Source organism: Pipra filicauda, unplaced genomic scaffold (genome assembly GCF_003945595.2).
Source record: "Pipra filicauda isolate LSUMZ 115617 unplaced genomic scaffold, ASM394559v2 scaffold435_size564288_pilon, whole genome shotgun sequence".
NCBI classification, from domain to species: domain Eukaryota; kingdom Metazoa; phylum Chordata; class Aves; order Passeriformes; family Pipridae; genus Pipra; species Pipra filicauda.
Window position 1 is genome coordinate 432,598 of NW_024104571.1, and position 24,979 is coordinate 457,576.

At 48.9% G+C, this 24,979-nt stretch overlaps 1 protein-coding gene across 2 annotated transcripts in view; it reads left to right on the forward strand.

Moving 5' to 3' along the window:
• Positions 1-24,979, forward strand: part of SLC24A3 (solute carrier family 24 member 3) — a 115,307-nt gene that overhangs the window by 79,668 nt on the left and 10,660 nt on the right. Inside the window, exons 7-15 of one of the 2 annotated variants that reach the window (XM_027724196.2) lie at positions 10,991-11,065; positions 15,368-15,393; positions 17,041-17,094; positions 18,640-18,785; positions 21,278-21,438; positions 22,023-22,293; positions 23,019-23,185; positions 23,986-24,100; positions 24,347-24,459. In XM_027724196.2, coding sequence (XP_027579997.1) covers positions 10,991-11,065; positions 15,368-15,393; positions 17,041-17,094; positions 18,640-18,785; positions 21,278-21,438; positions 22,023-22,293; positions 23,019-23,185; positions 23,986-24,100; positions 24,347-24,459 — 1,128 coding nt within the window. The remainder of the gene's footprint in view (positions 1-10,990; positions 11,066-15,367; positions 15,394-17,040; positions 17,095-18,639; positions 18,786-21,277; positions 21,439-22,022; positions 22,294-23,018; positions 23,186-23,985; positions 24,101-24,346; positions 24,460-24,979) is intronic. The other variant, XM_027724198.2, reaches the window with a different exon arrangement.

Genomic DNA, 24,979 nt, shown 5'->3' on the forward strand with positions numbered 1-24,979 from the left:
AGACTCTTCCCCGGGATCATGAATCCACCTCGGCTGTCTCTTGAGCATTCGGCTTTCCCACAGTGGTCTCGATCCCTTCTCCTCTCCCCACACCTCTGCTCTGTGTCTTCTTGCCCTGACTTCTCCTGGCTGACGTTATCCTGGCACACCTGCTGCTTGTAGTGCAGGTTGGATGTGTCTGTGGCTGTTTTCTCCCTTATCTGAACACCTGGGACACCAGCGTGGCTCCCTTCTGCTGCTGAGTCACACAACCCAAATGTTATTTCTTTAGCTGCTGTGTCTGCTGTGCTTCCTTCTGGCTCAGGGGAACGAGGAAGTCAGAGAACGCTGTGAGGTGAAATGGCAGCGGGTGCTTCAGGCACGAGTTCAGCGGCGTTCTGGGGGATACATGTGGGACAGCAGGGGAGATGCTGGCATGGATGCTGCTGTCTGTGTAGGCATGGATTGTGTCAGGCTTTCTCTGTGCTTGCAGGGCCTCAGTCGCTCTGTCCTGTCTTCTCACACGCTCATGTTTGTGCTTCCCAAATTCTCCCCTCCTTCCACTGCCCTCTCACCATCCTTGGTGGCAAGGACACGGGATTCTCGGAAGCAGTCCTTGCTTAATTTGGCTCTCATTCAAGCCAGCACAAGCAGAGCTTGTTCGGCTTTGGACATTCCCCATCCAGATTCGTCTCAGTTTTGCAGCTCTGCTGCTCTGCCCTGCACGCTGTCCTGTCTTCCTCTGTCCTCACCCAGCACTGACCCACCGCCTTTTGCAGTGTTGCAGAGGAGGACGGAGGGTGAAAGGTGCTTAAAGGAGAGCAATATAACCATGGGTTGCAAGTCGTGCAAGTCCAGCGTTAAACTGTAATTTTGAATCTGTGGCTTGATCTGTTAATTAGTGTTTAACTGCTGCGTTTTTCAGTTGAGTTCAACTTTCTCTATTTTACCTTTTCACAGAAAAAACCAGGCTGCTCTTGGGTGGAGCAGAGGACCAAGAATGCTGGGTTGTTCTACAGATGTTCTTCCAGTTATTTGTTCTGTCAAGAGGTCTAGTAAGTGGCAAGGCATAATTCCTCAGTATACTGAGTGAAAAAGGACTATCCAGACTGTCTGATCTGCCTCCTTCTGCTTCAGTGGGATTCTTTTACCTGAGGAAATAAACTAAATTCAGAAGGTTCTCCTCTGTCCAGGTCAGGGAACCCTTGTGCCAGCTGAGGCGCCTCGGAATCACCTGCTGCCCTGCGCTCTGGGTTATGTCAGTGGGAAAACACGCCTGAGAAATTGGTGTTACACAGTGACAGGGAAACTAAACAGTTTAATAGCCTGGTAGGACACTGTTTAATGAAGAGCCTGGGACTTCTGTCATCTCTTTTACCCCACTTGTGCCGTACAGCCAGCTTGCATGCATCTTAATCTTTTAAGCTTTGATTTCACTCCCAGCTCAAACAGCAGTCGTTACTGACCTTTGCCTCAGTGATTGCATCCAGGCGCTTTTTTGTTTTCTTCTCCTGGGCTGTGGGGGAGTTTCAGGAGGGGAGAGTCAAGTTGCTGTTGCTATTTCTTCATTGACCTGTGACTATCAGTGGAAAACACGTAAAACTCTGGAGAAGTAGTTCAGGAGGGCTTAATGCCAGCTGTTGGGACTGTGCTGCTCTCGTAGGCCGAGGCACAGTGGGTTTTGGTGCTGGCAGCATTTCATAGTGACTGTGGGCCTGCTCTTTCACTCATGGGTGTGTTGCAGGCAAGGGACAGACTAATAACACAGAACTAGTCCCAGAAGCCAAGGCAGTGGTCCTTGGGAACATAGAGCTGCTGGTATGGCTGTGATGTGGGAAAGCCCAGGTATGGGAACAACAGAGGGAGGATGCTGGCAGTGTCCTGTGGAATGCCAGGTGTTGGTAAAAGGTGCAGCCAGGGCAGAAGGGTGTCAGTGGAGTTTCAGGATACAGAGGCACCATTAATTCAGAGGTGCTGCCCAAGGGTCCTCAATGCTGAGAGGCTGCAGCCTTTCTGTAGGTCCTGGTCAGAACACACAGGGCCCTCCCAGCCCCCAGGCCAGCAGCAGGAGTTACCAGGCCAGCAGCAGGAGTTACCTGCTGCCTCGGCTCCTCCCCTACTGCTGCCTGGGCAGGTGGGTGGGCTCCTCGGGCCACCCTTGGTGTGCTGTCAGAGCCATATCTGCTGTAGGCAGTGGAATGCTCCCTTTCCCTGGGGTTTTCCTGCTGGGATGTTTGGCACAGACAGACAAGAGAGCGACTCTGAGTGATAATGCAAATTAGATCCTTTCTGGCTCCCTCTAACAGAAGTGTGTTATCTCGGGAATGAGGGGTTTCTGCATTTACAGCAGATTTGTGGCCGCTGTGTGAGCCAACATGGTTTGCATTCACCAGGCAGTGTGTTTGGTAACAGGAAAGGTGTCCATCCTCTTCTCTGTCCGTGTCGTGCCTTGTCTCCTTGCTGCTGCTGCTCCATAGCATCGACTTGTGTGTGGTGAATAAGCTCTGTCAGAGGTATCTGTTAAACCATAACCCTTTGGGTCTCCTTTGGGAGAGCTCTGATGAGCTTGGCAAGCATTTTGTCATTCCTGAAGCAACTTTCTTTCCCATAAATGGACTAACAGCATGCATGAAAGTGGTGCCAGTTCAGTGCCAGTGGCTGATGAATGCATAACATGAAGGTCCAGGACTGGTCTGGCCATCACAGAAGCTGCTGTGATTTTTTTATATTAGCATTTCAGCACCCTGTTCGCAGAGTTGCATTCAATAGTGAGATACAAATAGGGAAGACAATCAGAAGAGTTGAAAATGGATTCATATCAGCATCAAAACAGTCTAGTTCCTAACTGCCATGAAACACTGTCACCATTTGAGATCGAGTTTTCTCTCTCAGAATTCACACACAGATCAATACTGTGGATGTACCATTGGTAGGATTTTTTCTTAAGTCATTTGTAGCGCGAAAGCAAGGGAAATCACAAAATCTGGGGTTTGTTTCTGGCAAGGACTGGCCAGTCTGAAAAGACTGGGACATATTTAACCTGTGCACACTGGCCTGTGTACAGCTATCCCTGAATTCTGCTGCAGATCCTGCAGTCCAGCAGGTATCTGCAAATGCAGGTCTCGGGGTCCTGCTGCCTCGGGAGTCTGAGCTAAAGAGACACGCTGGTCCCAGTAGCTCATGGATGGTTACGAGTACCAGTTGAGCAGGGAAATATTTTTGGCTTTGTCCTGAGGTTTGGAGGGTGTCCACTGTTTCCATTCTGAGAGTGTCACAGAGACAGATCGCTGCCGCAGCGATGAAAATATCTAGAGCTGCTTAAAAAAGCAAATATTCTCGGAGAAATAATGAGAATAAATTGAGCTGGTGCGCAGTGTACGAACCGAGAGCCGGAGTGGCAGCTGAGCTCTGCAGAGAACGAGGGACCAGAGGTAAAATCAGGGGGCTGGTGATGGGAAGGAAGCTTTCCTCACAGTGAGTCCCTTAGATCACTGCTGCTTTAACTGCCTGACAGAGATGTGTGTTTTAAGGCCTGGCTTTTTCTTTGGTCTGACCTGAGTTCATCTGGTGTTTTACTGAGGCTGGGAGTGGTGGGGTATTGGTCAGAGCCCCGAGCAAGCCCGAATGCTGCATCCCGGGACACTGGGATCTTTGCCCAGGATTATGGTCAGGGGACTGAGCTGGATACTCCTAGTGTCCTGGGATATTGGGATATAGAGGGAGTGTCTCTGGGTGCTCCCTAGCCTTGGTCCAGGACATCCTGCTGTGCTGTCAGTCCAGCACAAGGACCTCCAGCTGCCTACCGGCTTTCCTGGAGCGCTTTCCATGCAGGAATCTGTCTAAACTGTCTGCTGTGGCAGTGGTTCAGTGTGCCAGGAGGGGATGTGGGATTGGGATTCCTGCTGTGCGATGGGATGGCCCCTCATGTGTTCTCCTGGCAGAGGGGCAGCCAGCCTGGCTGGCCCTTCCCCTGCACCACGGGACTGTCCCAGGGGGAGCAGGAGGCTGCTCCTCTGGCATGAAGAGCTCTCCCATTGTTGCAGTTTCTGGGCCTCTGCAGCTCTCTGACCCCAGCTCCTCAGGCATCCAGAGGTGTTTAGACCTTGCTGTCAACAATGCTTCTGTTCCCTCCAGGGACTGTAAAGTGGGAAAGAGTGTGACTGGCTCAGAAGTTCATGTTGAAGTCTAGGGGGTGATCAGTGGAGGAGCAGTAAGGGGGGAAGGTGTACCCTGTGGTCTCTGCTGTGTTGGATTTGCAGCTAATGATTATTAGCTGGTGAGGGACTGATTGGCTCATTGCAGGAAGGATGTAAAAGTGCCTAAAACAAGGCAGGTTTTGTGAAAATTACCGTGCAGGTCTTGATGGCCAGGCCGTTCCTCTCTTCCTACACACTGCTAGAAGATGGCAGTAATTATCTTAAGTAATTCCTTCCTGCCTTATCTTCATTACAAATGCTACAGGACTGATGCACTTAAGAGCGAGCGAGAGAGAGAGAAAGTGTGTGCTGAATATTAAGCATGCAGTTGCTGTTTCCCACCTTCTGTTTGGTCATGCCCTTTCCAACAGCACGAAGCCTGCAGCCTCTGGATCACAGGTATCCATCCCCTGCCCCCCGCCCTCCACTGTTTTCCCTGGTGCTGAGCACTGTCGGGTGCTGCAGATGCCTGGGATGGGGAGTGCTCCCTCTGGAGTGGGCAGGGACATTGCCATCCCTCCGGGCAGGGTGACAGGGACTGTGACTCCCACACGGGGGACTCTCACAAAGCAAGAGAGGGAGATTTGGCTGAGGTGAAATGACCTCAGAGAAGATGTGAGAGGCATTGGAACAGTATCCTCAAAAGGCCGACAGTGCAGAAGGATGTGGCCGGAAGTCTTGTGGCAGACTTGAGCCAGAGGTGGAGGCTGCAGCCAGGAATGTGTGATTGAGACACCAGGAAGGACGTCCCACTGGTGAGGGCTGGGAGCTCCAGTGTTTGGGGACTCATGGGCAGCCTCTGAGATCGTGCTGGACCTGCTTGGCAGATTCTGTGTCTGAATTACAGATGTCAAAGTGCCACCCTCCGAGCCGTGCCACGTCCTGTACGTGGGATTTCTAGCCCGTGGCTCTTGGCTCAGGCACAACCCCGTGTTGTGCTGTGGGAATAGTGCTGGTGAAATGAGGCCTTCAGGTGCTGTTGGGCAGGCTAAGGAGTGGTTTGCAGTGGCAAACAAATCAAGTGGGTGCTGGTAGTTGATTAACATGAGGGCAAAAAAGGCTAAACAGAGAGAAAAACTGTCAGAAGGGAGTTGCCTGTGAACAAAGTGGCTATGAGTGAGAAATGAACGCAGTGCATCTCGGTCACTGCATGTCTGTGGGTCCCCCTTTCCAAAGGATTTAAGCCCCTTGCAGTCCCACATACATTTAGTACTGCTGCTGGGAAAAAAAAAAAGAAAAATCTTATCTCCTGTCTGAGGAAGGGAGAATGCTTAATCAACTCTCCTGAACTTGGGCCATAGGACCAGGGGAAGGACAAGAGCTGCACTGCTGCAGTCCCAAGTGAACACCTCACCTTCCAGGCTGCCTCTGTTCCTTAGTGTAATAGATGTGGATATGTCTCCCAGGAAAGGTGCAGAGGCTCTGCAGTGGCTTCTCGCTGACAATCACAGATGGATCTACAGCCTAATGTAATATAGACATGGATACAAGTAGGGCACTGTCACATTCTCACCTTAATATGTGATGCTTCGTTGATACTATGACTAGTGAGAATGAGCATGCAGGTGGCAGGATCCTTAGAGTTACCTGAGCCAAGCGAGGAATTCTTAAAATAATCAATGGCAAATTTTAAAAGCAGAGCCTGTGCCCCTGCCAAGGGAAACAGAGAAGCCCTGAGAGATCAGTCTCTGTCAGGGCTGTCCTGGAGTGTGAGGCCCTTGACAGGTTCTCCAAAGGCAGCCAGGGATATTTGGCTTCTCAGGCATCAGGATTTCCCAGGCTGCTGTCAAGACAGACAGAAAGAATTTGGCCTTTCTTGCTTTTCCATACAGAATGACAAGTGCCGGAGCATCACAAAATCCGAGGGGGTCTCGTTAACCTCTCTGGTTTGACCCTGTTTTATGTGGGGTGTTCCAGCTCGGTGCACTGGCCATGGGACAGGAGCAGGTCCCTTGAGGTGTGGGCTGTCCGAGCAGCCTGCTGTGGCCACCAGCCCAGCGCTCCAGCTGGCTCTGAGCCCGCTCTCGAGCTGTCCCCGGGCGCGTGAGCTGAGCGCGGCCTCAGCACTGACTGTGGGCCTGGACCGGTGTCCAGAGGCACAGAGACTGGGCTGCCATGGCCTGGCGTGGGGGAGCAGCTCATCAGCTGCACACACACGGGCACACAGACACACGTGGGGCCTGAGGAGTGGGGCAAGGTGAGAGTCAGGGCGTACTGTGGTCCTGTGCTTCCACCCGAGGAAGCTCGGCGGCTCATCAGGTGGGAGAGGTTGGGCACCGTCGGCGTTCACCTCGTGAGATGTGCATGCCCAGGGAGGTGCCAGAGCTCTGTCTGTCTGAAGGACACCATCCCTGGGTGACCAGCAGCCTTGGCTGGCTGCTGTCAGTCTTTGGGACAGTGGAAGGGCTTCAAGGAACTGCCCCAGAGGTTTGTGTTCCAAAAAAAAAAGCTCCATGATTTTTAAGTGCCACCATTTGTAGGAATTGCAAGAATCCCTTTTTTCCTGTCTCGTTCACATATGTATCTCCTGAATTGCTGTGACTTCAGATTTGAATGAACCTTAGGCTGGATTTAACTGAGTAAAAGACAGGGGAACCTATTAAATTTTACCTGAGCATAGTGAAGCAGATTTTCTTCATATTTCTTTCTAGCACTGACACAGATGACAAAGTGCTTGTAACTGCAAGTTTGCAAGTAAAGTACAGATCTATCTTTAGCAGCAATGTCTGGCATACTAGGGTCCATCCTTGTAGGCAGGTTTTGCTCTGTCCACTCAAGTAATTTCCCTCTCTCTCAGATAGCTGGTGGAGAAAGTGTCTTGGTCGTCTCATGGAGGATATTTTAATTTTCTGCTTGGCTTGGCTGAGCAGCTGTGATTTCAGGATGATTGGTTGGATTTGCATAAGGTCATTAAGATCCAATAATGATGTTTATTGCTAAGACATCTGCCACTTACATTCATGCAGAGCAAGTAAAATTAAACCTCGACTAACGTCACTGTTATTACCAACGCAGTTAATGCCAACAGTAAATGCTGTCAACAGGTGAAGATTTCACAGTGGTCTGTAGGTAAGAATGTCTTGAAACTCTGTACCCTCTGGAGAGATGGTAGGCAGTGTGAGCCCAGCAGGCTCTCTTTGAGCAAATCCTGATTGGGTTGTTCCTGGGGCTGTGTTTGGGCAGAAGAGGGAGCAAGATGCACACAGTGCTGAGCGGTACCACTGCGGCATCCGGGAGCTGTGCACGTGTTGCATCTGGCTGGGAGAGCAGCACAATGTGTGTGTGTGTCCTGAAGCTTCTTCTGTCCTGGTTCTCTTCAGCTGTGGCTCAGGTGCTTCAGCTGATGGACTCTGCTGTGACCCGTCTCTCTGTAGATGTGGCACTTGGGGACATGGGTTGGTGGTGACCTTGGCAGTGCTGGGGGGATGGTTGGACTCGATGATCTCAGAGGGCTTTTGCTGCCTAAACAATTCTGTGATTCTTCAGTGGATTGCAGAAGTGCTTGGGTTTGGTTGCTGTGAGGTAAAACCAGGGCTTTGCTGGGGACTGAATTCTGCAAACCACGAGGAAGTAGAGTGCTGCTGGGTTTTGTCTTCCTGTCCTCATCAGAGATGAGAGCTGGTACCTGAGGTAGAACCCATTTTATTTTTCTATAATTCCAAAGGCATAAGACATGTATTAACTCCAAACTATAGCCAGTCTGCTTCCCTGAAAATCTGTCCCTGACTTCCACCTGAGTTCACTGCTTCCTGTAACAGTGGCCAGCAGTTAGTCATCTGTCTTGCTTTGGCAGGAGATCCTGTTGTGTTACCATGGGGTTGATTTGAAGTTGTGTCAAGGATTTGCTGAACAGTAGTGTCAGGAGCACAGCCCGTTCTGGAGGGGACCCCAGCAGGCTGTAAGAGCTCCCCCTCAGCTCTAGGGTAGCCCCTGCAAACCAGGAGCAGTGTGCGAGGAGGTTCCTGCTGCGTGTCTCACTGCGGCTGATGGAAGGGGCTGACACGGCCCCTCACAGCTGGTGATTGTGGCTCAGGGGCTTGCAAGGGGTCTCAGTGAGCAGGAGTTTTGTCAGTCAGCACAGACAAGCATTCAAAAGCCTCTGCTAGGGTGGGGAAGAGCTTCCTGAATCGCTTCTGTGCAGTCCTCGTCAAAGAGGAGCATGAAGTCTGACCCAGATTCTCTGCTTCTGGATGCCTTTGGCCAGTGGTGGATTCACTGCTGGCACATCTCTGCCAGTCATCTCCATAGACTCTTCAGGCTAATCGCTGCAGGGATTGCCTTTAATCTTTTGACACCCTCGTCCAAGCATTCCTGCCTCTCCACATTAACCAATTAAGTTATTAGCTCTTAATACCTAAAAATCTAGACCTTCTGTGCCAGAGAGTAACAGAGAAACAAGATTAGGGAGACTGCTTCCAAAGCCTAGCATTTCCCAGCGGTGTTTGCAGCTGATCAGAGCCTGAGAATGTCAAGCAAAGAATGGGCCATGAGATGAGGAAAACCCTAAAACAATTCAGAGTGAAAAAGATCCCTGAAGAACATGGAGGTGATTAGGTGATGTTGAACATACTTGCCCTCGAAGTTGAGCAGAGAGAATACCCAGGAGTGCATACCCCTCTGGGCTCTGCAGCAGGAGCACAAACATCCTGGCCCAGGGAGCAGCAGCCCTGTTCTGTGACATGGCTTTGTCTGGGGGCAGAGCAGGCTGGACAACAGCCAGCTGGATGGCCTCTGGGAGGAGCATCTCCTGCATGGGAGAAGAGCTGCCACGCTGCTAAGGTGAGAGAAATAATGTGGAAGAGCAAAAGAGAGAGGGGTCAGTGTTACAGAGGATAAATGGTGAAGCCCTAGGGTGGGCCAGGAGTATAGGATGGGGCATGGTGTATGTTGCTACTGAGTGTTTTGCACTTCAGTGCTAAGGGCAGCAGGTGCCTGATTTTTGGGATTTTCTCTCTGGTGGCTGAACTCCGTGTGTGTGCTAGGTGGAGGAGATCGTGTGTGCTGGGTGGGGTCACAGCTTCAGGAGTTACAAATGACAGAAATCAAGCTAGAACTGATAAAATCTTGATTTTTCTGCTCTCCAGCCATTTAAAAAGGGAAATAAGCATTCCGAGTAGTAAACGTTGCATGTAAGAGGTTGCAGGGTGAAAGTTTCCCAAGCAGAAACCTGGTATCTGACATGGGTCACTTTAACCCCACAGGTGATGCTGTGGTGTGCAGGGGAGCAGGCACTGTCAGTCTCAGGGACTCGTCGGGGGGATGCTCTCATTTAAGCCTGGACTTCAGAGCTGTTCTTTTCAGCTCAGGGCTGCTGGGTTCAGTCCCCACTGAGTGGTCAAGAGGCAGCTGATGGGCACTTGTCTGGGGTTTGAATTTCAGCATCCATGCTGAGCAAAGTGCAGAGGACCTTAAGCAGCATCCTGAAAACCGAGTGGAATAATGTCAAAGTATTTTATAAACGCTCACACAAAAAGTGCTCAGTCAGGATGAAGGGGCACACGGCCTATAAATGTGAGATTTAATTAAGAATCTCTGAATAGAATTATGACCCCATCACTATGTTTCTGCATTTGGAAATTTTCATCAGAAGGCGTTGTCCGTTCATCTATCTCTGTGTGCCTTGAAATGTATTGTCAGCTGGTATAAATCTCATCTGACTCAAGGGCTTTAAAGGCCTGCTTTTTTATTTCAGATTGGGGTTTCTAACATGGCAGTGGTTGCATAAAGAGACTTTACACTGGGCATAAATTACATCCACATAAAAAAGCCATAGTATTAAGAGGCTGCAGAGATTTTTGAAGTATAATGGTCAGTATCTTTTTACAGCATTTGTTTTGCTAGCAGTTCTGGAAAATTCCAATATTGTAAGAGTTAATATAAAGAGAAATTTGGGAACTGGTTTTGCTAACACTCTGAAATAGAACCTTTCTTCAGCTACCATAGAAAAGAAAATAAAGTTACTGTTCATTTGACTGAATTCGTGCATAAGCATGAGTGTAGGATACGGTCAGAAAATTCATTTATATGTTCAGGTCCGAGTCAGTGTAAATGAAGCATCTCCCATCTGCCTCCATCAGCTTTACACCTGTGAAGGATGTGACCCACAGCGTTTGAAATGCACTCCAGAAATGGGAAATACAGATTTGAGGAGAAGCTTCTACATGAGGGGACTTACTAGATTCAAGAGATAGACTCATACTGAAGATGTTACCACCACATAACTGCTTTAATCTGTCCTTTTGAATACTATTTATGAAGTTAAAGACTAATTTACTCGCTGGTATTTTTTCTTCTAAGTTCTGAATTGCGAGCTTGTTCAGCCTGCAGTGACAATTCCTCCTCATTTCTGTGGCTTTGGGAGGTGTCAAGTGACATGAACTGCATAGCAATGCCATTTTATTCTCCACTGCATATAAATTGCTCGGTTTTGTTTGTGTCACTTTGCTGGAGTGTTAACGTGAGTGTTTGTCCCAAAACCTGTGGAGATGCACCCAGAGCTGTAGTGATACCGATCCGTGTGTTTGTGCTGGTAAAGCTGAGCCCCTTCCTGCTGCCCTGGCAGACTCCTTGGAGGCAGGCTGCCCTGGGGACACACAGCCTGACCTGGGGACAGCTGAGTCTGCAGGAGCTTCAGACTTGGCCATGCCCGTGTCCCTCAGCTGTTCCAGGAGCCCCAGAAGGTGCTGCCTGTCCTGGGTCTCCTCCTGGAGTCCAGCTCACCCCGAGGGTCAGGCTGGCCTGTGGCACACGCTGCTGTCGTGGCAGTGGTGCTGGTGAGAGCCTGGCTGACATCCTCTCTTTGCCTCTTTCCCCAGGTTGTTGCGCTGTCGTCGTGGAGTCTCCTGAGAGATTCAATCTACTACACCCTGTCTGTCGTTGCACTCATTGTGGTAAGTTTTTGAAGGTTGTTCTTCTGTGGGAGCCTGTGTCTACTGCCACCTGTAAAGGGAACCTGCTATGGAATCACAGGCTCGTAGCTAAAATCTTAGCTCCAGCAGTCCCGTGGATTTGTGCTTGTGGAAAACTGCTTGTAGTCTCCGTGGTTCTGCAGGAAAGCTTGGCCCAAGGGTAGGACATGGAGTGTCCAGAGCCATAGCTGGTGTGGGCTGCATCAGCCCAGTGCAGACACAGGCTGCAGAGCTAAAACCCTGTGCTGAGCCTCCTTGCAGGGGATGCTTCAGTGATCTCCAGCAACAACCTCTGTGGTTTCCTAAAAAATGTGTACTAACCCGTAAGGAGGCAGCATTTGTGCCCAGGGGAAAGAGATCCTGAACAAATACAAAATGTTAGTTTTTCCACACATAACTGGGGCAGGTCTGTTCAGTGCATGCTGGCAGCAAGTCCTCCAACAAAGGCCACAGTTTCAGCAATTTTCAGTGCTGTGCATATTCCAGTGTTCATCAGGCTCAGTAAATGCTCCAAATGCCTCAGAATTGGGCTACACAGTGAAAAAGTGTTAGCACAAATTTTAGATAAGGACACTGCTGTCAGTTTAGCAATACCTTTGCAACCAATACCAAACAATGTGAGGAAATGTAAAAATTTAGTTTCCCAGTAACAGTTGCTTATCCTTTCTCCCCCAGCCTAGTCTAGTGCCCTAAGATTCCCTAAGAAAGAAAAAAAGAAAGAGTGATTTTGTGAGGTTAACTTCCATATGTGAGCAAGAGGGGCACTTTGGAGTCCGAAGGGGGTCTTGCATTTCTCGGTTTGGGTTACTTTGACTAGTGTGTTTCAGCAGTGGGTTTCAGTTTGCCCCCTCCCACACACCCTGTGTGTCAGACACGCTCTGGAGGTGCCAAGGCCTGTGTCTGCCTCGTCCCAAACAGAGGGTCTGCCTCAACCCGTTGGTGCTTCTGTTCCCCATACTGCAAGGTCAGCCTTTTTTGCAGCTGGTGAAAAATAACTTTCCTACGTAATTACTAGCAGTGAGCTGCAAAGCAAAAACCTTTTTGTTTGTTTTTGCTTTGGGAGCCTGACAGTGACCTCGTACCAAGAAGTGTTGCTAAACAACAAACATGGCCACACATACCAATCGTAGTGAATTCCACTGCACAAGCTTAAAGACATCCAGCAGGCATTCTCCTAGTTTACTCCACAGGAAGCACAGATGTGGGCAGCTGCCTGGCATTTAGCCTCCTGGTGCTTGGACTGGGCATTTCATTTATTGCATGGTAGCAAACAAGTTGAAAATCTGTTGACTCTGTCATCAATTTTAAATTCTTTAAGCAAGGCAGGTTTTTCTTCGTGGCTGGTTCACCCCCATGGTTGTCAGCTACTTCAAGATGTGGAGAACCATTCTCTATTGTATTGTGTCCATCCAGTGACTCTTTAAATTCCTAGTTACATATTCTGTGCCATGAGAAAGTTTATATGGCTCGTGGAACAGACATCTCTGTTATCCTTATAAGGAATAAGACTTTTCTCTGATACTTTATTGCTGCATAAGCTGTTATTCATACTTACAGAACTATAGGAGTAATTTTCTTTTGGGATGTACCCCATAGTATCAGGATAGGGTTATTTTTTCCCTAAGCCTTGAGTTAGCTTCTCTCCAGGTGTATGCACCCTCTTCTCATCTTATCAGTGGTGAAGTTCAAGGCACTTCACATAGCTAGGGGAGCAGGACTGTGCAACTGCAGGCATTAGTGGAGCCTTGAAGGCATTGCCAGAACTCATATTCCCATGTTACAGCACTACATGGCTGATTTGGCCTGGGAGATGTGGAGCACATCCCGTGTATTTTTGTGTTACTCCGTAGCAATCATTGCAAATGACTTCAACACCTGTTAGGGAAAAACAGAGGAAGATGAGAGGAAGGGAAAACATTTTAAGTGGTTAAACTTCTCTCCAGCTGATTTACCAAGCCCTTTTTATGCAATATTGCTCCCCAGTAGATGGTACATGAGGATTTCTCCTTTCAGAGTCAAACACTGCTTCAGTTTAAGAAGTTTCTCCTCCCCTTTGCTTGCCAGGGAACCCCTGGCTTCACAGTGGCTCTAATCTTTCCTCTCCTTTTAAGGCAGAATCAGATTGAGGTGGCAGGACATTTTTTCTCAAATTCTGACTCTTCAGTCCCCCATGGCTCAGCTGGGAGATGAGCCACAGGCTCCATAACCTGCCTGTGGTTCCCTCTTCCTGAGGTTTGTGTGCTCCTTTTAAAAAACACTTCAGAGCCTTGTATGCAGGGATAATTTGCCGTATCAGGGCATTGGGACTTCTTTGCAGCTGGAATAGAATCATCAATCTTGAAGAATGATATTGCTTTTAGAATGTTGCTCTTGTGGTGTTTTGAACAGCAGCTCGTGGTGCTGTGTTACAAGTTGCACTCCACTGGTGTCTTTACTAATCCTAAATACACCTGAGGGGTAATAAATACAGCAGCTTTAAAAAGCTTGATGCCGTGTTGGTTAAATCCATGTAACTTTGTCTCCTTCCATTTGCATTAAGAAAGGAAGTGCAATGTTGTTTTAAGAAATAGCAGAGCAGTATAGACTCACCTGTGTTTGCTGCTCCAGGCCATTTGGTAAGAGTGAGTGAACTCTAAACCACAGAGGTTAGAAGTGGATAAACCACACTCACTGTGCTTATTTCACCTTGATTCAGCCCTGAGTTTTTTTAACCTTATAATAGTATTGCAACGTTACCTTGTCTTCTTGTAGAGCTTGGCAAAACGTACTCTTTAATTCCCTTGAACGGAAAAAGATGCCTGTGTATCTTAACTTGAAGGTACACAGTCAGAGTCATTAGTGGCAAAAGTGGGATGGGCGCTGTTTTTAGTCCCAGAGGTCAATGCTCATGCTTATGTCCCATCACACCAACACATTGTAACCTAAAACAGGCCTTGTCAGATTAGATCACGGTGACTGGGAGCTGTAATTTACAGCGTTTTGTGATCGTGTTTTCTTCCTGTAACTGCCGGTGTAACTCGGCTGTCGCACAGGAGTTGCTGTTCGTGGCCGTATGGCCGAGGGGGAGCGTTCGCTCCGCTCTCAGGGGCTTATTCCCTTTCCGTGCCGTTTCCCTGGGGCGCTGCCGTGGATGTGCGTCCCTGGTGCGGATGTGGCACTTCCCTGTGGGCGCTTCAGAGGGGTCGGGCAGGGGCTGTGGCAGGGGGGTCCCGGCACACGGCGGGTCCCTCGTCAGCCGTGCCCGGCGAGAACGGGGAACGCGGGGCTGGCGGGCTGCGACAGCCACCTGCCGGTGCGGGCTGCGGCGCTCACCCTGAGGGCTCACCCTGACGGTGCCGGGGTGTGCCCTGCGCCTGCCCTGGCAGCCCTCACCACGGAGCTGGTCCTTCCCTCAGCCCTCACCACGGAGCTGGTCCTTCCCTCAGCCCTCACCACGGAGCTGGTCCTTCCCTCAGCCCTCACCACGGAGCTGGTCCTTCCCTCAGCCCTCACCGCAGAGCTGGTCCTTCCCTCAGCATGGAGCTGATCCTTCCCTCAGCCCTCACCACGGAGCTGGTCCTTCCCTCCGCCCTCACCAAGGAGCTGGTCCTTCCCTCAGCCCTCACCACGGAGCTGGTCCTTCCCTCCGCCCTCACCAAGGAGCTGGTCCTTCCCTCAGCCCTCACCACGGAGCTGGTCCTTCCCTCAGCCCTCACCACGGAGCTGGTCCTTCCCTCAGCCCTCACCATGGAGCTGGTCCTTCCCTCAGCCCTCACCATTGAGCTGGTCCTTCTCTCAGCCCTCACCGCAGAGCTGGTCCTTCCCTCAGCCCTCACCACAGAGCTGGTCCTTCCCTCAGCCCTCACCACAGAGCTGGTCCTTCCCTCAGCCCTCACCGCAGAGCTGGTCCTTCCCTCCGCCCTCACCAAGGAGCTGGTCCTTCCCTCAGCCCTCACCACGGAGCTGGTCCTTCCCTCAGCTCTCCCCAGACCCAGGAGGAGGCCGTGTCCCGGTGGGACCAGCCGAGTGGGTCAGAGGTGTGCAGCCCCTTCTTGGCTCCCAGCTGTTTTCCCTGTAACTGCTGCAATAGCCCTGGTTAACACCAGAATTCTGAGTACCTGCCTGCCTTGACTAGGTGAGAGAAACTGAGGGTTGAGAAGTTCAATGGCTGGGTAGGAGGGCAGTGCCAAACTACACCTCAGCTTAATGCCATTGCCCCAAGCCCTGTCTCCTGCCTCAGGTGATGAGCTGTTTTCAGCTATGGCTTTGTGTATAACATGCTATTTTTAAACCTTTTCTCCACAGTTTATTTATGACGAAAGAGTTTCCTGGTAAGTGAATCCCTTTTCATTTTTTCTGGTTATACACAAAAGCTGCCACAATTAGGGTTCCTCAGGGGAGGAGGGGGAAGCTGGAAAGTTCTGCAGGGCAGCATTTCCTGCTGTGTGAGAAACAGCACAAGATGGGCTAGAAAACTAATTTTTTGTGCTAGAAAGGCCAGGAGAGTGTTGTTCAGGCTGTTCCTGGTGCAGCAGCAGCAGTCAGTGCCCTCTGCCTACCCTGCAGCCGCCCAGGGATGGCAGTGTGCTCAGTAAAGGTGTGGGTGTGCCAGAAGGGGCCACCCAAGCAGTCCTAAATAATTGTATTCCATTATTTGGATTTTTAAAAATTTAAAAAACTGAAAGTTCCTGAGGCGATATTAAAGAGTGAATGACCAGATTAAAAAAAAATTAGAAAATTAATATCCCCATCAGTGTGCGTTAGTGTGGTGCAGTAGGTACGGTAGGCTAGGAGGGCTTCAGGCACTTTTAGAAGTGTGCTGTCAGTTGCTTTGGTCTCGAGATGTTGTTTCCAGTCCCTCTCTGGCTGGAGGTGGCAGTGCAGGTGGCTTTGGGGTCGCTCCCAGCCGCTGTAATTTGGATTACAAGCACTAGGGAGCGTCAGGCCGCTTGGCTCCGTGTTTTCCCTCACTCGCTCTCGGCGGGGGTTTGTGTTGCATTTCAGAGCCGGGTTTCAAGCACCGGCTCTCGCAATGGCTTGGTTTTGTTTGTTTGTTTGTTTGTTTGTTTTTGTTTCTTGTGGCTTGTTTGTTTGGGTTTTTTTTACTAAAATTGACTCGAGGCCCAGTTGTGCTTAACTGTGCTCTTCAACAAAAACACATCAATGGGGAAGCCGAGTGTTGAATTGCCGGAAGCAGAGCACGAGATATTGATATGGTTGTGCAGTGTCTCAAAATCCTTAAGGAGCAAGTGGTCCGTGAGTGTTAGTATACAGTCTAATAACGGGTGATTTCCAGAAGGATTAGCAGTTTGCCATGGGGAACTATGCAGAATAGAGCGTTTTGGCCAATGAAGAAGATTACCTAGAAACAAGCTCTGAAAGTCATATTTTGTTTTCACACAAATGTCATTGTTTCATTAGTTTGACCCAGAAACAGCAGAGGAATAAACCTGTCGGTACCCAATCAGCAGTTTAAAGTGGTGCCTGCTGCATTCTCAGTGCTCGTGCAGCAGCAGCAGGGGCGAAGGAGCAGCTGCCCCTTGTTGAGGCTGTGTCTGCGTGCTCAGTGTGCTTTAGCATGCACAGAGCCCCACAGCCTGCCTTAGCCATGCAGGCAGAGCAGGACTGCTCCCCTGCCTCAGCCACAGCCCCCATGGTTATTGTCCTTACGGGAGTCTCAGTGGTCCTTGGGTGTGCGATTTGTTCACTGAGCTCCTGACTTTTGTCACTTGTTCTTAGCTGACAGGCCGATTTGGCCAAGTAAAACCAGAGCAGAAGTCAACAAAACAAGGGAGGCATCATGCATGGATGTGTGAGCCATTTCTTTGTGCATCCCTTTTTTACAGAGGAGTGTTAAGACGGCCCAGGAGGGTCAGGCCTTTCTGCAGGCGTGTGGTGTGCCAGTGGGGGAGTGGCTGAACTCGGGCAGCTGACTGCCGTGCCCTGCTCTGATGTGTTTGTGTTGCTCTTGTTTTTAGGTGGGAGTCCTTAGTCTTAGTGCTGATGTATGTCATCTACATCATTATAATGAAGTAAGTCAAACGTGCCCTCGGCTTTTTTAAACTCTAAGGCTCCCTGCTCCCTTTGCATCACCCAGCCCTCACAACAGAGAAAAGAGGAAACAGCCTCCAGTTCTGCCAGACATTGGCTGTTAGGGAAAATTTTTCCACAAAAAGGTTTATCCAGGAACAGGCTGCCCACGCTAGTGTGGAATCACCATCCCTGAAGGAGTTTAAAAGACATGTAGATGTGGTACTAAGGGACATGGCTTAGTGGTGGGCTTGGCAGTGCTGGATTAACATTGGACTTGATGATCTTGGAGGTCTTTTTCAACTAAAATTGTCCTATGAATCTGTGCTTTATGGGTCTTGCCCTGTGTGAACAGACCAGCTAACACCCAAGTCTGTGGCAGAGCAGAGACCTGGATCCATTTTCAAGTCCCACCAAAGCAGGCCTCTTCTGACTTCACTTTAGCATCTCTACTTGGAAATAAACAGGTGTGAGATTGCAGTCTGCTTTTTGTGGGTGTGAAGCTCTGCTGTAGTTCCTGCTTGCCTGGAGACCCATGATAAAACTGCAGCACAGTCAGCAGTGATTTTCTGAGCATGTGACCTGTGTGACTTCTCTCACACAAGTTCCTGCTAGTAAAACCAGTCTGTTCTGCTGTTTGGTTCCTCTCCTCCTGTCTTGTTTTCAAAAGCCAGTGGAAAGGAAAACCCAGATTTAAACTGGAACATCGAACAAAACCTACCAGCTGCCAAGCACACCAGTGGTCTTGTCTCAGTAAGTAAGAGTAGAGATTTGTTTTGAAATTATGAGTAGAGTAAATATTGTGAGAAAAATTCTCAGAACAGTGAAACACTGAGGCTGGGCTGACGGGAACACAAGCCAGAATTCATCTCACTTCTAATAATTAGAAACTTTCACATGGTGGGTAGCTTCACCCTTGCAACAATTAATTGACCAGCGAGACAGTTGTACTGTCTGAATATTGTTTTTTTCCCTGAAAGCAATGCTGTGGTGGGAACAGATGTTTCAGACCTGTTTGGATCTAGCTGGAAAGGTTGCTGCCCTGGTTAGGTACCTCGGCCAGGTGTTTACAGGGGTCTACCCTTGCCTTTGAGCACCATGGTGAGACCCTTGGCTCGTGTTTGTGTCAGCTCCTGGGTACTCTAAGAAACAAGGATTATTCCCCTCCCTGCCACAGTAGAGATGAACTGAGCATATGACCTTGTGTTTCTGTGGGGGGTCATCCCAGGTAAAACAACACATACTCAGGTGTGATTATGTGATAAAAAATAAGCTTGGATGATGACAAGCAATGGTTACTCATGATACAGAATATTAATCACACCTAATACATAAGCATACGTGTCATTCAAGATTCATGGCTTCTGTCTTTCATAGCCTTCTGGGTACAGAGAGATTGCATGGTGTACAATTTGCTGTGCTCTGGCATACCCCCTAAAACCAGAGGAGTTTTCTTCCCTCCCTTAGTTGGATTGCACAGAATACGAGTCTAGGAAAGGAAAACTCACAAAGTAAAAGTACATCCTGAGTTTGTTTCTTTTGTGCAGGTACAACTCAACCATACATCACTGCTTTGAGAGGAAGACCAAAAACTCTGCGAACATGGTGAACGGCCTAGCCAGCAACGCGGAAATGGACGACAACAGCAACTGCGACGCCACGGTGGTGTTACTAAAGAAAGGTAACTGTTCCAGTAAGTCACTCTCTCACTTGCATCATTCTGAGTGTTTACAAGCCTGTCCCTGCTCTCAGGGTGTGAACTGCCGCTGTCTTGTGAGCCATGAAATGGTGGTGGGCAGGTGGGGTGGGGGCACAGTGTGGTGAGCCCAGCCATCACAGCCTGTGCCAGTGGAGGCAGCTCCGGCCTCTTCCAGGTAATTCTTGCTGCTGGACGAGTGCTTGGCTGTAAGGACTCCTTCAAGCACAGGGCCTGATTATTGAGCCCATTATAGCCACTGAGAGTCCTCCTGCAGGTGCTGTTACTCTGCGCTGACATTGCCCATTCACATCATCTCCAGTTAAATTTAACTCCATTCCAAAGGGGCATCAACTGAGCAGAGAAGGAGGCCCTGCTTAGACCAGTGCACGCTTTTCTCCCAGTGAGGGCTCCGTGTGGGTCTGAGTGGTGTGCTCTTACTGCATGTGCTGTCTTGAATGTGCACAGCTTTGCCATGTGAGTGATCTTTAAGAGTATTTCACTTTGGCTGAGATCTGCTCCTGTTTAACTTCAGTATGATCACGTATAAAAATAATGGTGTTTCTTCAGCTTAAAAAAAAATTCCCCACCCCATAGCTCAGCAGCAGCAGTTCAATGTCTGCATTTGCAAGCGTGTGCTGAACTGTATTTGAAGTGGGGTTTTTTGTCTTTGAAACATTCAACAAGCATGTGCAGTGACTGCTTGGGATTTATATGCACCTGTCCTCAGGAATAACACCTCCCCTTGCCCTGAGACATGGATTTAGCCTAAGAAGCAGCTCTGTCTTGGTCTCTGCCTACAGATGGGCTGCCCCTTTTGTTTTGCTAGTCTACAAAAACGTAAATTTAAAAAACCAGGTCTTTTCCTGCAATTGGTGATTGAGAGGCATAGTCTATATGCAGTAGGCAACAAACATGAAATCAAACCCTTTGCTCTGGCAGAGGCCTGTTGCAGAGGGAAGGCTGCTAGAAGTGCTGTGCACTCTGATTTGGGGAATCTGCTTTTGTTCTCTGTCACAGCAATCTGTGCTGGCAAGATACTCTGTACCAGGAAAGCTGGACTGGGAAAACTCAGTGACTGTAAACTCAGGCTTTGCCCATCCAGCTTTACTCAGTGCCCTCAGGGTTAGCTCTGATAGTGGGATTTGGTTTAAATGTCCCTACAATGTGTCTTTGCATGACAGCTGCTCAGCTGCTGGTAACTTTTTGGTTTGGACACTTGTGGTTACTCAAACTGGCTGAGGAAGGAAGAGGAAAGCATTGCTTCATCTCCTCGAGGATTGTTCCTGTATTTCCTTGGCAGAGGGCCCCTGGAGGCCTGGACAGACGAGTGGTGCTGCTGCCTGTCCCAGCCAGGGGCACAGGGTCACAAACAGCACCTGCCCAACAGAGTGCCCTGAGGGTTTCAGACACTGTTTGTTTTCTGAGGCCTTTTCTGAACAAAGAGAAAAATACTGAAACAGAAGGATTTCTGTGTTTGGGGCAGTTCCCCCAGGTGCCATTCAACAAATGCCAGTGTGGAAAAACTCACAAAGAAAAGCTGTCTGGCTATTTTAATTATTTTTTCCTTTTTTTTTTTTTTGATATGGAGGAGCTGAGGAGTTGACTTGACTATTTTGGATTCATCCAACAGTCAGAAAAAAAAGTGACACAAAGGCCAGAGAGATACTGTTCTGTAAGACTAACAGTGATGGTAAAAACCAGTAATGCCATGAAACATTTGCCAGTGTTCAGCACTGATTTTAGTAAACCAGAGCAGAAATATGTCAGGTAAGGCCTCAGGTTTCCCTGCTGCCAAGTTCCAGTCCTGGCACAGAATTCACAGCCTGAGGTGGCTCCAGGCACAGGAGGGATGAACCCCAGAGGCAATAGGCACGAGCACCACGCCCCAGGTGGAGCACAGTTAAGGTACCTGCCCCTCTCTCCTTGTCCCTTTGCTCCCATGCCATGGGCCACCCTGGCACATGCTCTTGCTGCTGGGTTTGGTGGCACTTCCCAGCCATGAGCTGCAAGGCTAGGATGCAGAAACCTGCTTTTTGTTTGCACTGGTACCTCGCAGGAACACAGGGATGATTTCTTTGCTGCTGTGGGTTAATTAATGGTGGGTGAGGACAATATCCCCACGGAAGTGCAGGATAACTGGAATTAGTGCAGCTTTCCTGAGTTTCTGCCTTGGTGGGATAGCTGCTGTGGAAGCAGTGGGCTGCCTAACCCAGGCCTGTGATGAACTGTGCAGAGCAGATGGAGTTCTCTGTAAGGAGCACGAGTGGCAATACCATACTGGCAGTTTATTTAAAGACAGAAATGTAGGATGTGTAAAAGGCAGACATCAAGGACAGAGGTGGCATATTTTGAGTGGTGGTAGCTGAAGGAATGGTTCTTACGAAGAACTTCTGGAACCCGTGGGTTTATCGTTCTGAGAGCCCTATAGGCCAGAGAGAGAGACTGCTGGAAGAAGACCTCAATTTCTTTTTGTTCCCTGGCTGCAGGAAATTTCCACCGTAAAGCCTCAGTGATCATGGTTGATGAGCTGCTCTCTGCCTACCCACACCAGCTTTCCTTTTCCGAGGCTGGGCTCCGGATCATGATAACCAGCCATTTCCCTCCCAAAACACGGCTCTCCATGGCCAGCCGCATGTTAATCAACGAGGTGTGTCTTCTGTCTCCCCCACCAGCCCTTCTCCTTCTCATTTTGCCTTCTCCTGTTAGCAGTGTTTGGGTTGAAATGGAACTCTTGTGTTCCTTTGGGATCCCTGATAGCCCTCTCCCATATTTTATCCTTCTGTCATTGACTTTAGTAAATCATCCCTTGCTGTTCTGTCCACCTGGAGATTTTAGCAGAGCAAGTTTCAGATTGTTATGAGGTTATGTTACCTGTAGTGTTGCTCACAGGGGGTGCCCCCTACATTGATCTGATAACATCACTTGCACTTGTTTAATAATACGGCACTCCCCTGAGTCTGCACTTAGTCTGTCCCTAGTCTTGGAGTGCTCCTGGAGTCAATTCCGCAGCCACTGGTTCTTCTCTTGTAAAAGTTGCATATGTGAGATTTATCTAGTGGTCTGCAGGCAAGCATCGTGTTTTACCTGATTGAAATTCATCCCTTTTGCTTTTAAAGCCAAATTTTTAAAGAATTCTACACGTCTCTCTTTCTCTGTTCCTCCCTTTCTCTTGAAAAAATCAAATTTAAAAAAAATCTATCTTTCAGCAAGACTTTGTGCCTGTGTTCACAGAGGCAGAGGCTGATCAACAGCAGGACTTACACCAACGGTGAGTCAGAAGTGGCAATCAAAATCCCTGTGAAGCACGTGGTGGAGAACGGGACAGGCCCCGGGAACTCCGCGGAGCGGGGCGTGAACGGCGGCCGGCGGGACGAGGACGTGGCCGAGGCCGGGAACGAGACCGAGAACGAGGACAACGAGAACAACGAGAACGACGAGGAGGAGGAAGAGGATGATGACGACGATGACCACGAAGGGCCGTACACACCTTTTGACCTCCCCAGTAAGAAGCTGCTGGGTTTGTGTGGTGTTTGTTTGGGTACTGCCAGGAAGCATTGCGGACGCACGTGGAGGTACGCGTGTCTCTGGGAGTTCCCATCAGCCTGCCCTTTGCAGGGAGGGTCCTGGTCACAGGTAACAGAGAAGAGGAACTGGGAAGCAGCAGGAACCTCTCAGGGTGCAGGCTCCTGGGGCTGGGCACACCTCTGCTGCAGCTCCTGTGTTGGCCCTGTGCTGCTGTTGCAGTCAGAGAGGAGACAGCAGTCTCCACAGGGTGGTTCCTGTCCCCAAAACATGACTCACCCTCTGGAGCAGTGGATCTCTGCTGACTTTGGAGGAAGCTAAGGATGGTGGGGCTGCTGTCGAGGTGCCTGAGTGCAGGTCAGATGTGTCTGTGGCTAGGGCCTACCTTTGCTGGGAAGGGAGGTGGGCTCTTCCCTCAGTGGGACAGTGTAGTGCCAGCCCCTTTGCTTCCTCCCAGGGAGGGAGCACATGTGCTCTGACCCACTGCTTAAACTCTCAGGCAGTCACTTTACACTCCTGTGCGTCTCCATCTGCCATCACACCGTGGTCCTCTGAACGAGAGATGGCTTGTCATTGTCTGTTTGGTTAGCAGTTAGGCTGAGAGGTCCCTGCCATCTTCCTTGGACATATTAACAAAATAATAACATCTGGGAATACAGCAGACTAGAACTGTGATTGTTTCCCTTTATTGTTGTTGTTTTTCAGGTGGAAAGATAGAAATATTGAAGTGGGTCTTCACATGGCCTTTGAGTTTTGTCCTGTACTTCACAGTGCCCAACTGTAACAAACCCCACCTGGAAAAATGGTTCATGGTTACCTTTGCTTCTTCTACCCTCTGGATTGCAGCTTTTTCTTACATGATGGTGTGGATGGTACGTACCAACTACACCGGGAACCACTGTCTGGGAGAAGAAACAGTAATGGGTTTTGTCAGCCTAGAGGAGTGTACAAGAAGTTCTACACACCTCAGTTTTCAGATGAGAAACCTTATGTCTGCTTCCATTTCTGCTGGACCTGTCCCCACTCAGAGAAGAAAACAGAATCACTGTGCAGCTTCTGACACATGGTTCACATTGCTTGGAGTCTGGTGTAGGGAGCTGAAAAGAGTGATTAAACCTGGAAATTAGGAAATGGGTGTCATTAGACAAAGGCACCCAAAATTTAAAAATATTAATCAATTTGAAGAATGCTAATTTAACATAGACTGCATAGCAGAGGGAAGAGGAAATTAAAGGTTATCTTCTCTCTGCTAACAGGATTTGTTTGCAGTCACTGCATATAGCATTTTCATAGTAGAATGAACCACAGGGCAGTTTCAGTGTCCACTTAGGTAGTGTTTGTAAATAATAATGTCTGCAAACTTCATCCAAGATCAGCAGATGGTTACACAGGGTAGTGGGCCACCATGTAGTCTCTTTTCCAGGTTAGTTTCAGGAAAATTGTGGGTGAAATATATGAAGCAACTAACCAAAGAGGGTACCTAGCAGGTGAGTGCTATCCTCTGCCAGTTGATGACTATACCAAAAAACCCTGTCACTGCTTCTCTTTAAAGGAACTGTGGGTTTGTACTGAGAGATACACTCTTGTCTCACAGCATATTGCAGATTTGGGCCAAGCTGGTCTTGGATGTCAGTTCTTGTAAACAGCTTGACAGTTTATTTCCTCTCCTTAGGTGACAATCATTGGGTACACCCTGGGAATCCCAGATGTGATCATGGGCATTACGTTCTTGGCAGCTGGAACCAGTGTGCCAGACTGCATGGCAAGCCTTATTGTAGCAAGGCAAGGTAGGTTCAGCACAGGGATGTCATACTGCTGGGGAAGTGTTTCCTTGTGTTCTCTTTCTCTTTGGGAAGCACGGGTGGCTCCTGCATGTGAAAACATACAGAGCCCTTTTCCTGAGCCTGAAGTTTAGAACAAGAACAAAGGATATAAATTGTGTTGCTGTGGCAGTGTGGAACAAGTTTAAAAGGTTAACAGTTGCAAGACTGTTCTGAGACATGTCTGATTGTACCTGGTTTCCACTCCTGCAGGAATGGGGGATATGGCTGTATCCAACTCCATCGGAAGCAACGTTTTTGATATTTTAATTGGCCTGGGCCTTCCATGGGCTTTGCAGACCCTGGCAGTGAATTATGGATCATACGTAAGTCCTACATTTGTTCACGTTGTTCTCACTTTCTTTATTTTCAGTAAACCGTGTCTATTTAGGAAAAAGAAAATTAAGGTCCAAAATTCTGTGGATTGGATTTGAAAAAAACAAATAGTTTTGGTCTGTTACGATTTGGGAGAAGCAGCAATTAATTGTGACCGAACAATCTCCATCCTTTGGAGGACAAGTACTTCCATTTCCTCCTTAAAGACAGAAGTCTGTGCTGAAATAAGCTAGCTCACTGGAGTACACTGGATGATTTTCACACTCTTGAATATATTCCATATAAGAAGAATGGCCCTGTTTTTAATAAGCCAAAGGGGATAAACACGCAGGTGAAATGTAAAGGATAGATGAGAGCTGTAAGGCTCTCTGGTGTTATGTTAACATACTGGAAAGTGAAGGAAACTTAAATAATTGGATGTTTCAGAGCATGACCATCAGCAGAAAACTCTGCAGAGCTTTCCTGTTTAAGCAAAAAACTACCCAACACTAATGAACTCACCCTTCACTT